Raw genomic sequence first — 12891 nt, 5'->3', positions numbered from 1 at the left:
CTTTAGAAATGTACAAACTTGTTTCAAAAGGAGGAGGTGAAGCTTTGGCAAAGAGCGGCAATGCTCCATTTTTAGGTAAAAATACTTACTAACATCAGTGACTACACAGGAAGGGGGATAGAGGGGTAAGGGGCAATCAAGATCATGTTTCATGGAAAATGGTCTTTTCACCATTTATTACACTTGTCTATATTAGTGTTAAAAAAAAACAAGCAGGGAAGTATATTGTTTGGAAATGCAAAGGTCTCATTTGCTGGAAGCTTAAGAAATGTCAACCAAATTCTTTGTTGTGACAAGCTTATCACAAGGGGTCATTGCAAATTGCAGACAATTCTCACTGATGTGATGTGTTCAATTTGACATTGAAATCAGTCAGTTTTCGCAGAGGAGAGTCTTCTAGCTATATCTTGCTTTCAACTCTTGAAAAAATAGTTTTTTCCTTCTTTGTAGGTTCTATTCCACTGGATCCCAGTCTAACGCAATCCTTAGAAGACGCCAAGCTGTTATTGACTTGTTTCCTAACTCACCAACACTAAATGCAGTAGACGTAATCACTTCCAAACTGTTAGAATTGGAAAGCAATGGAGATCAGTGATTGAAGGAACAAGTACTTTTTTTCAAAAAATGGTTGTTGAGCATGTGGCATTTATACAGTTGGACAAATGTGACTGAGATGGCCAAGTGTTCAACCACTGGTTTCTCCTTACAGTGCCAGTTCCTTATCAATCAAACCAATGATGAGAATTACGGCAATCATCAATCAAGCCCTGCTCTAGTCATTAATTAAGGAAGAAAACTAACATAGAAAAATATGGCTTCGCCCCTCTATGGACGATTTTGCCATTCACTTAAACCAAGCATTGCCTTGTTGTTGGGACATATAAACCATGTGTAATAGCCTCCTTCACAAAGTTCTACTTGTAAAGCAAGAAAGTATGATTACTGAACAGCATTTTGAATTGGGAAAAGCTTCGTTTGAATTTTCCTTTGATACATAGTTACATAGTATATTGGACTTCAAGACTTGTTTTGTCTGTGACCTCTTCAGGTGGTCACCAGTAAAGATTTGAATTTTGGATGACTTCATGTAACCATGCATGAAAAATATAACTTGATACCAAATAATAACAACCGACAATAATATAACCAGATAGAAACAATAATAACAAGATAGAAATAAACCAGTAAATAAATAAATAATAAATAAATGAGTAGACTGAAAAACAAAATGCAAATTAGTTATAGTTTAACTTGTGGTATCAAGGTTTATATTTCATGCATGGTTACATGAGGTCACCTTGGATTTAAATCTGTTATGGAGACCAAATTAAGAGGTCATGGACGAAACTAGTTTTGTAGTTGTATATATTACTGTAACTGTGTGTTGAAATAAGATTTGAATGCAGTTTTTCCCTATCAAGGTGACGTTAAATGATTGTACCTGAATTTTGATAAGCAGACTGATGTTGCAGAAGTGATTTATGTTTAGAAAAACAATTTGAATGAGGTCTTTCCTAATCCAGATTGTTGCAAATCATAATTTTACACGGCCAATAATATACCTAAGATTCTTTGGTCAGAAACTCATAAAATGTTGCAGCTGAAAGGTCAATAAAAAAAATGGAAATAAATGCAAGTGGTACTGCCTCAGTTATCTGCATGGTATTTTGCGATTGTAAGAATTGCATGAACAATCAACGTTTGAGTTACTTTTACGTGTAAGAGAAATTAACACGGAGACTCCACATTTCCAATTTTGTTTTTAATTTAGTGGGTTAGTGCGCAAGCGTGTCAATACAAGAGTTATTTTTTTGTGAATAAAAAGCCCCTGGAGGTAGCAGCACTCAGTGGACTCTTGACAATTATGATAAGGTTAATCCAACAAGTTTGTCTGGTTGTGATGTACAGCGAAAAAGAAAACATTTGAAGAATTTGGTTTACCTTAGGAAATGTGATATTAAGCCTACTTTATGAGATCTGATTTTAACAATCGATCAGTGACTTTGTTTATTAGAACTACATGGAACTGTTCCCAGCCAGACAGCTAAACATCATGCAGTCTGCAAAAACGGCAGATTGGTGTTGATTCTGGATAATTTTTCCAACTCATTTTATAACAACAACCAATTTAAGTAATATATAGAGTTAGCAAAGCCTAAAAGCAGGGCTCCTGATTACAACAATTTAACCTTGCTTGAGCCTGGGATCCAATTGAAAACCTGTACCTGGGCAGTGGTCAACTTAAAAAAACACGTGACCTCAGTGAGCTCTAAAAACGAGCCTGCGATATGGTCAAGTGATACTGGTCAGTGCATGCCTTGTTTTGACAGGTATAAATTGAATATAACATAGATACCCAATAGCAAAGATGTATGCTCTAACCCTTCCCCCTCCTGATCTCTAAAGGAAAAGCCTTGGGAACTAGGTTGTTGTAGAGTGACATTTCACGTTGATTTACATGGAGGGTGCGTACGGACGAAGGTACGTACGGACAATCACGTGACAACCAAAATATTTTGGCTCGATGGGTTACTGCTAATATATAGATTTAGACCAGCCTAAAAGCGTAGCTCCTGGGCTGGGTTGTTCGGAGCCAAATTAAACTAAACCAGGAAAAGGTATAATTTTGTTTTGAGTTTTGTAACGCGAGTTGTAAACTTGAGCCCACGATAAGGTAACGTAATACTGGTCAACGGATACCTTGTTTTGACAGGTGTCAATTGATCATGACATGGGTGATAATAATAACAATGATAAATTCGAATGCCGATAACTTCGATAACTTTGGATGTCCAATATCAAAGAAGTACACGGCAAACCAAGGCTGCATGTCTCTGTCAACCTATTATTTGGAGTATGGCCGCCATATGAGTATGGGGCTCCGCTTGGCGGCCCTTCGGGCCGCTGGAACTCCGCTATAACATCGTCATGCAATAGCACGGTCTTATTCTGTTTCCAGCAATGATCGTAGTGTTTTTAAGTTTTGATATTCCACAAAACCAGTTCAAATTAGATAATATCAATATCAAAACCCATAACATAGGCACAAGAGGCGTGCAAGAATTATTTTGTTTGTGAACTAAAAGTGTCGGAGATAGGAGCATTCATGAAACTGTTTACAGTAATGATTTGGTTTATTTGACAAGTTTTTTTGGTTGCGATGTACAGCAAGAACTGGGAATTTATGATGTACACACGATGTTACATCGGCAATGGTAAGATAACTAAATAGTAAGACATCAAATGTTTGGTTGAACAAACTACAGCAATCTGACACGTCTCCAGATTAATGTAGATACCATCTTATTTTCTAATAGGCTATTATTTGATTCTTTCTTTGATACAACCCACACTGTGATTGGTGAGACACGTGCACATGCATAACTCCCTCACTTACCGATCACATAGCTCTTCCAACCCCCAAGAGGAATTTTTGGTCAAAAATACTCAAGTTAAGAGAACTTTTCGCATTTTATACAAGTCGTGAGGTTACCCTTTTTACACAACACAACGCAACAACGCTACTTCACCGAAAATAGAAAGAAAGAGAAAAAAGCCTCTCTGACACATTGAAAGTCTGATTTAATTAAACTGCACTTTAACTTGGTGCCACGCAGTTTTCAAAGAGCATTTGAGCAGTTTGATACTTTTTACCTCTAAAAATATCGGACTGAAAAGAATGTCATAAAATGCCCATCAGAAAAAAATAAACTGCTACTACAGAGACGTAAAAAGCGTCCAGAAATGAAAGCTTCTTTTTTGTTTAATATCCTGGGAACAATACCCGATAACTTGTCAGCTCTAATTGAATTTACTCCCATATAAAAAACAAAAGTGTTAAGTTACCATTTGTAACTAAAGATAGCAAACATCTCGTGGGAACAAGTGGTGACGATTCGTCAGCTCTAATTGCATTTACTCCCTTGTGAGAAACGAGTGTCAAATTACCCTTTGTAACTAAAATATAAAAATATCTCGTTATATTTGCATGCAACAAGAACAAAACAATCGTTACCTACACATACTATTGTAAACGTTAAAACAGTTTCAAATCTAAATAGTCTCGTCTCCTCTAAACATGTCCTAAGAACTAGAAACGACGATTCGTGACCTCTAATTGAATTTACTCCTTGTGAAAAATAAAAGTATCAAGTTACCTTTGTAACTAAAAACAAAAATATTTCGTGCCATTTGCATACTACTAACTCAGGAACTGTTTCAAGTATCAAGGCTCATCTCGTTCAGTCCTTGTGTTTAATACAATAAAACGCTCAAGACTTCATATACCTCACTTAAGTTATCTTGAATAAAAAAAATTTCCTTTTTCTTCAACTACAATTCGTTTGGTTATTCATGTGAATAAGCGAAAACCTTGATAACATTCAAGAGAAAAGATTTAGTTTTATTAAAACGTATCTTCTCATTCCAGTAGTTAACAAGAACCATTATAATTGTAAAATCGTCACAGAATTAGATCTTTTAGTTCAGCTGACCAAATTAATCGTAGTCTCTTCGCTTTTCACATTGAAACTTATGAATGGATGCTGAAATTAACGACACGCCCGGAACGCTCATTGCGAACTCTGCAGCAATATTTAGGTTTCAAGAAAACACGCAAACGATTTGAACCTGGTCACAACCTCTTCACATTCCCAGTAGTGCATTCCGTCCCCCCTAAAATACAATTGATCCTATCATAGAAACCACATCATCTTGTTTTTCATTCACATCTTAAACCTAGTAGTAGACTCAATTCAAAAATTACACTTATCTAATGGGAAAAGCTCACCCTTCATCACATGCTCGTAGTTATATGCAAACACTATGTTTCTTTGACTGATTATTCAGTTGCAGATGATTATCAACCCCGCCCACAAAATCTTCAGCCTAACCCACAAAAAATGTCGAAGTAAGCCCAATATATGAATACTTCCTCCTCTTTTATAGAATAAATATGGCCGCTCTGAACTGCATCGGGATCAAATCTTCTCACATACCATTTACCTTTAAAACAAGAAATTTGATTGGCTGCTTATGGCAGATCCAATCTGATTGGTGTGACATACATACATCTCTCACTCACTCACTCACTGACTCACTCATCCATTGACCCGTCCATAACATACCCCGACAGGCCGACTAAGAGGTATTTTTTTCCCAAAAAAATAACCCAAAAATGATTTCTACTTAATAGCAATTAGGAATGTTTCATTTTGTTATATTGAATGTTTCAGTTGAAAAAGCAATTCGCCGAAACTAATTCGTAAGCGGTTAGCGCTCCGTATTGCGAAATTCAGACTGTTCAGGGAACCAATCACTGTTCCTTCCTTCATCCAAGACCACGTGATGAATAGTTGTCATTGAACTAGCCCGAGCTCCATATTGAGGAAACACAGTGATGATCTATGGTTCGTATTGCAAAACTAAGAACACTTACGACCAATTAAAAACATAGGCACGCAAGGCGTGCAAGTTTTTTTGGTTGCGATGTCAGTAATCTGTCAGTAATCTGACACGTTTCCAGATTAATGTAGATACCATCTTATTTTCTAACAGGCAATTTGATTCGCTCTTTAATAGAACCCGCACTGTGATTGGTGTGACACGCGCGCATGCATAACTCCCTCGCTCACCGATCACATAACCCTTCCAACCCCCAAGAGAAATTTTTGCTCAAAAATACTCAAGTTAATTTAGAGACTTTTTCGCATTTTATACAAGTCGTAAGTTAACCTTTTTACACAGCACAACACAACACAATACAGCTTCACCGAAACTAGAAAGAAAGAGAAAAAAAAACCTCTGACACGTTGAAAGTCTGATTTAATTAAATGCACTTTAACTTGGTGCCACGCAGTCTTCAAAGAACATTTGAAGAGTTTTCATACTTTTTACCTTTAAAAATATCGGACTGAAATGAATGTCATCAAATAAAACTATTAAACTGCTACTGCAGAGACGTAAAAACCGTCCAGAAACGAAACCTTCTTTTTTGTTTAATATCCTGGAAACAATAGGCGATAACTTGTCAGCTCTAATTGAATTTACTCCCATATAAAAAAACAAAAGTGTTAAGTTACCATTTGTTACTAAAGATAGCAAACATCTCGTGGGAAAGAGTGGTGACGATTCGTCAGCTCTAATTGAATTTACTCCCTTGTGAAAAACAAGAGTGTCAAATTACACTTTGTAACTAAAAAACAAAAATGTCTCGTTATATTTGCATGCAACAAGAACAAAGCAATTGTTACCCGCACTTACTATTGTAAACGTTAGAACTGTTTCAAATCTTAAGTCTCGTCCCCTCTAAAACATGTCCTAAGAACTAGACGCGACGATTCGTGACCTCTAATTGAATTTATTCCTTGTGAAAAACAAAAGTATCAAATTACCTTTGTAACTAAAAATAAAAATAGCTCGTTGCATTTGCATACTACTAACTCACGAACTGTTTCAAACCTCAAGGCTCATCTCGTTCATTTAACTAAAATCCTCGACCTAACCAACAGAAAATGTCGAAGTAAACCCAATATATGAATACTTCCTCCTCTTTTATAGAGGAATAAATATGGCCGTTCTGAACTCTATCGGGATCAAATCTTCTCGCATACCATTTACCTTTACAACAAGAAATTTGATTGGCTGTTTATAGTAGATCCAATCTGATTGGTGTGACATACATACATCTCTCATTCACTCACTCACTCACTCACTCACTCACTCACTCACTCACTCACTCACTCACTCACTCACTCACTCACTCACTCACTCACTCACTCACTCACTCACTCACCACTCACTCACCCACTCACTCACTCACTCACCCATTGACCCGTCCATAACATACCCGACGCGCCGACTAAGGGGTATTTTTTTTTTTTACAAAAAAATAACTCAAAAATGCTTACGATCCTGGGTTTTTGACTAGTTTGTTGATTCTACAAATTTTGTGCCAAATGTTACCATGGTAAATTTGTTATTTCACTGAAATGTGAAATTATAACTAATGCTGAAATTTTTGACCAATATTAAGGAGTAATTTATTTTTCACCCATGATGTTATACTGGAATTTCTCCTTGTAAGTCACCCTTTGAATTTCCTGAACTGCTGTAATAAATAGATAGAGATCCTTTCGTGCCAAGGCCCCGCCGGTTAAGAGGGACAGACAGGTCTGGGTACGAATGTCCCAAACAAGGCCGGTTGGGACGTCATGGCGGACTCAGGAAATTACAGCGATCAGGAAAAGGCTTTAGAATACGTTAAGTCGCTCATCAGACCTTTCCCGGATTTCCCTGTGCCTGGAATTTTATTTAGGTGAGTTTGTGCCCTTACAGTCAGTAGTGCAAACACATTATTATGAAACCTTTCGATATCGGTGCGCGCAACACTGATAAACTTCGGGTGCCAGTCATGTGTTCGAAGAGTTCTACAGTTCTTTTGTGTAGACTGTGCGGTTGATAATGTTTTTCAGTGTTCTTACTGCCGCAAGACTCCACATTAGTCGTTGCTCTGCGTCTTTGGTGAGAGGTAAAAGCGGACAATTATTATATCCGGGTGGGGTGGGGGCTGGTATATGATAGGTATGGGCCGATCCTGGCGTGTATCTTCGTGGGTCCTGCTCCCGGGAAATTGTGAAGTTAAGGTCCTTGGGAATGGAATTTCCAGCATTTTGAGGGGCGATTAGAAGCTGTTTAATTACTGTAGAATTATGTTAATCTCTCATTATCATTGTTTGTCTAATCAGAAGAAGAAAGTTGAAAGTTCAACTGATTAATCAGAATCTTGAAAGACAGTGCAGTGTTAAAGTGTCCAGCAAAGTCAAATCTGGAATTCTAGTTCAACCACTACTTACAAGTACAGTGGCTACATACTTATTAGGTCTTTACTCTTGCCTTGCTGGCAATCCTTAAACTGGTCAGTTTGCTGCTGTTTTGAGTGTCACCTCTTAAAAATATTTTTGTCGCTGGTGTGTAAGGTCAACTTTGAGGAATTGGATATGCTGGACTTGGCCAGAAAATAAGAGGACTTTGCAGCACCCCATTTAAGATCTTTGAGGATCTGTATCAAGATCCTAAAATATAAATAACGGAAAAGCGTTCTCAAGTCGAAATACTCAGAAAAACAATTTTCTGAGCCTTCAACGGGAGTCGAACCCATGACCTTCCAGAAATAACGGTTGGACACTCTAATATATAATATAATTATAAGGTTGCTGCAGAAAAGTAGGGAAACCAAATGCAAGGATGAAACATGTTATCATCAGAATTCTTATTTCAAGAGATACTAATGGTGTACAATTTTTTTAAAGTAGAATTGTACAGAAATTATTTGCTAGGTGTTTTGAATGTTTTAGTTTTTGAGTGTACCAATATTATTATTATTTTTTATCATTAGGGATATTTGCCCAGTTTTAAAAGACTGTAATGCATTGAGAACAGTGACAGATCTCTTTACAGATCATTTGCAAAAACATTTCCCAAAGATTGATGCTATTGTTGGTAAGTGTTATGACTCTTGTTCAATTTTCATTTCTGTCTCAGTAATGTGCTTGTTTGCAGTTTGTTCCAGAAAATAGCTATACTTCCCCACAGAAGGGATTGGAATTTCCTGGGGGTAGGGGGATATGTAAGACCAAAAAATGTAAAGAAATGTGTGAAGCTTAATAGTGGAATTTCTAGAGGGGTGGGGTCTTAGAGAAAATCTCTTCCATGGGGGAGGTATGGATATTTTCTGGAACTACACAATAATTAATTATTAATAAATGATAACAGACATGGAATAATGTATAATTTACTGCCTTCAATTTTTTTTTTTTTTGCAAGTCTGCTCTGTATGTATTTTCTTGTACAGCAAAGAATTTTGGGAGGTACGGTGACCTCATGGCTGGTGCACTCATCTATGGATCGAGTGGCTTGGGTTCGAGCCCTGGCCAGGGACATTGTGTTGTGTTCTTGGGCAATACACTTTACTCTCACAGTGCCTCTCTCTACTCCCGTGTATAAATGGGTACTGGCAAACTTAATACTGGGGGTAACCCTTCAATGGACTAGCATCCCATCCAGGGGGAAGTAGAAATACTCTTAGTCGCTTCATGCTACAGAAACCGGGATAAGCCCCTGCTTGATGGGCCACTTGGCTCGTATGCAGACTTAACCTACCTTATAGCAAAGAAGTATTATGTAACAGCAGAAGAGTTAACTTATATTTTTATGACTTGCAACAGGACGCCATTGCTGTAAACCACAAGAATCCTAACAAACTGCAGGCCTCGAAGCAATGGTTTATATGTAGTTGTTTATCTTTTATGTTGCAGGTCTTGATGCCAGAGGGTTTTTGTTTGGTCCTCTTGTGTCAATGAATCTGAATGTACCCTTTCTACTAATACGCAAATCAGGAAAATTACCTGGACCAACCATCAAGGTTTCATCTACTAAGGAATATGGAAAAGTGATTATCTATTTTGAAGTTCTTTTCTCATCATTACATTTATTTATGTATGACTTGGAATTAACACTATAAAACTAGTGCAAGGTTTAAAAATAAAATTTCTTTTAAAAGGATGTCCTAGAGATTCAAGCAGATGCTATACAGAAAGGACAAAAAGTAGTTGTTATTGATGACCTTCTTGCAACTGGAGGTAAGTTAGTAGACCTTTTGTGTGTGATGTTATTATCAAACATGAGCTCGGCAGTTTCATTAATGAATTCAGCAGGAGGACAACTGGTTTTCACCAAAAAAAAAATATTCTGAACTGAACTTCTTCATGAGAAGAACCTTCCTTGAGATGGGCAGAGTGTCACTATTAGTATATCTCATATTACTTAGCAATGCACTTTTCAGTGCATAGTTAATTCTCTGAGAGGCAGGATTTTGTTTGGAAAGGTTCTCTGAATGAGGAACTGAAACTGAGTAAGTAATATACAGCCTTTCAAACACAACTGGCTCATAACTCTGCAATAAACTCTGGATCTGTAGCATGAAAGGGTTGGGAGTATTGCTACTCCCTCCTGGATGCGTTGCTAGACAGTCCATCACAGGTAACTCTCAGCATTGTCTCAGCTGTCCTAAAGGTTGGCACACAAGAGGGGACTAGTCGCTGCGACTAGTTCCTGCAACTAGTCCCGTAAAGAGTTTAGATGGAGGGACTGGTCGCAGGAAGTTGTCCCACGAACAGTTCACACAAAGCATTTTGAGGAACAAGTTGCAGGGACTTGTACCAAAAATTCAAACCAGTTAGAATTCGTGCGACTAGTCGCAGGGACCAAATTTTAGTCCCTCAACTAGATTTTGTGGTGAAAATGGCTAGGTCACACAGTGGGACTTGTCCCTGCGACTTGTTGTGGAGACTAGACACCTCTTGTGTACCAACCTTAATGATTTGCTGATATTAAATCGGTTTATGTGCCTGGGTGGTGAGATGCTCTGTGAGAGACTGAGTAAAGTGTCTTGCCCAAGAACACAACACAATGACCCCAGTCAGGGATAGAACCCAGAGTACTCAATCTGGAGTCCAGCACACTTATCATTTAAGGCCAACATATCTCCCAAAGAGGAATTAAAAATGGATCTGTTGATTAATTCTTTGACAGGCACCCTTCAAGCAGCATGTCAACTGGTGCGTGAGGCTGGTGGGGAGGTGCTAGAGTGTGTTCTTATAATTGAACTGTTGGAGCTCAATGGAAGAAGTAAAGTTCCTGCTCCTTGCTTTTCTCTGGTGCAGTTTTAGACCATGGGAGGTGGAAAAAATCTTGACTGATATATAATTATATATAGATATAACTATACTACATATGTTGGTGAGCTGAAAGGGATTCAAATGATTGTTAAAATGGTTGATGGAGTGAGCTAAGTGTGGCAGGTATTTTTTGTAGATTTTTGCAGGTTTACAAAGTCTTACTTGAAAGCACTTGCTATAGCTAGACATATATCGTGTAACCCTTTTATCGTACTAAACAGCTAATAATTTATGACTTTGTGCTATATACTAGGGTATTCCTCAGGCTAACGGAGTGTTATTTACTGTAGACTAACCGACTGCTACATTTTAGGCTAATTGTGGTGCCAGTTTGGCTGACTGGAGGATTATTTAGGGTAATTTTGTGTCACTGATTCCATGCTAGGATGAACAGTTCATATTAGAGACAGTGAAGCACCTCGTGGTTTTGTGGTATTGTAGTAATATCTAGTGAAATTTCAACCTGAAAATCTGTTGCAAAAAATACCTGGTGGGTAAAGTGGGAAAACGAATGAATGAATGACAAGTGGGTATGTTTCTGTGTTTAACTCTCTCATTTTCCTTATGATGGGTAAAAGAAAGCTTGCATTGGAAATCAGGGTTGTTGTGGCTTGAACTTTTAACTTGTGTATTATTTTATAGTTCATATACAAATCAGGGGTGCTTACCATTTACAAAAACCATCCAGTTGGAAATTTCAGGCATAAACATTAAACAATTAAATGTGACATTGCGAGAGAGGGAATGGCTATAAACTATAGCCACATCAGCTAGAGATTTAGAAGAGAAGAAAAATAGCATCACCTCAAATCGCAACTCATATTTTCTGAAGCATCCCAAATGGAATGGCGCAAACCATTTGATTTTCCAACTGGAATTTCTGGTTTTCCCATGTAAATGGTAAGTACCCCAGGGCAGGTTTTAATGAAGTTGTCAAAATAAGTATTAATCTTCTGCAAATATTGTTCACTTTTCTGGTGCAATTTATTTGATAAGACAAACAATGTATTTTACTCAAATCATGCTTGAAGTGATTCTTGTAAGATATTTTGTAACTACTTGTCTTAGTGCAACACTATTTATCCTATGGATTGCACATACAAAAACAGTTAAATACATTCAGGGGCACACAACAGATCTGTTCACTGAATATCTTTTCACTAGCCGATTTCTTGCTGGCTGGAAAATCCATGGCCAACCATGCCACCAAGGTTAATCTAAAGCTAAGCCGGAACTGGATACAGTGGAACCCTGCCTTAGGGCCACCCCGGTAATACGCCACCTCTTTATTATAGCCATTTTCTTGTGGCCCGAACAAATGCTCAGTCACTTTTTTCCCCTTATTTAAAGGAGCCCCTTTAATACGACCACCCTGTCAATACGGCCAGATTTTTATGGCCCTTTGGTGACCGGATTAACAGGGTTCCACTGTATTTCTTGTGGGTTATACTTGCAGGTACCATGCAAGCAGAGCCTTTTCTTACTGCACCATTCTTTTATATGCTTTGTACAAAAGGAGATAAAAGAGGCTCTGCTTGCATGCTGACTTGCAGGGTGGTTAAACTTTGGTCTGTGATATTCTCTTCTTCTCAACCCCACACTAATGTATGTAACCTTTCGGTGATGTGTTTTCTGGCTGGCAAATTTTTGCCAGGAAATGTACTTGGATGTAGAAGTTGAGATATTTCTGCTGGGAAAAAGGAACAGGTTTAAATTTACCATCAACTAGGGAAAAAAATGCATACTTGTTCTTTCGTGGCCATGGTGGTTCCAGATGAATTTCTAACAAATTTAGCTCGTTATGTTTCCCCGTACATTCTGAACTTTTGCTGACAAAATAAATTAACATGTACATGACAAGGATGCCTTGAATGATATCTTGAATAAGTTAGAGTGGGAGCCCATTATTAGGAGCGTGCAACTACCCCATATTCCTGTCACAGCGTTTTCACATAATTTAGCGCGAATTCAGACCCCCGCAGGAGCCTCAGTAATCAATCACAAGCACGGACTTAATTTTATGTATTTGGTATTTTGTTATGTCGACATGTCCACCTGAGGCCGCCCTTTTTTCCTTACCGATGAGCGCTCATGTAGACCGGAACTGACCTATTTCGCGGGAAAAGAAGCCTAAATATAGAGCAGTCTGTAAAAA

General features: G+C 37.9%; 1 protein-coding gene across 1 annotated transcript; it reads left to right on the top strand.

Moving 5' to 3' along the window:
- The first annotated feature begins 6568 nt into the window (after window positions 1-6568).
- LOC145465678 (adenine phosphoribosyltransferase-like) lies at window positions 6569-12891 on the top strand. Its single transcript, XM_081449449.1, has 5 exons — window positions 6569-7315; window positions 8396-8499; window positions 9315-9448; window positions 9560-9638; window positions 10591-12891. Exons 1-5 carry the CDS (start codon window positions 7212-7214, stop codon window positions 10725-10727), a joined length of 558 nt encoding a protein of 185 aa, XP_081305575.1. The 5' UTR covers window positions 6569-7211; the 3' UTR covers window positions 10728-12891.

The sequence above is a fragment of the Orbicella franksi genome, chromosome 13 (assembly GCF_964199315.1).
Source record: "Orbicella franksi chromosome 13, jaOrbFran1.1, whole genome shotgun sequence".
In the NCBI taxonomy this organism is placed as follows: Eukaryota; Metazoa; Cnidaria; class Anthozoa; order Scleractinia; family Merulinidae; genus Orbicella; species Orbicella franksi.
Note: the sequence above shows the minus strand (reverse complement) of the source record. Positions and strands in the feature narration are given on the sequence as shown.

Coding starts and splice junctions, on each gene's coding strand:
- LOC145465678 (XM_081449449.1), top strand. CDS start 7,212: ATGGCGGACTCAGGAAATTACAGCGATCAGGAAAAGGCTTTAGAATAC. Junction 9,449..9,559: donor CTACTAAGGAATATGGAAAA/GTGATTATCTAT, acceptor TTCTTTTAAAAG/GATGTCCTAGAGATTCAAGC. Junction 9,639..10,590: donor TGACCTTCTTGCAACTGGAG/GTAAGTTAGTAG, acceptor ATTCTTTGACAG/GCACCCTTCAAGCAGCATGT.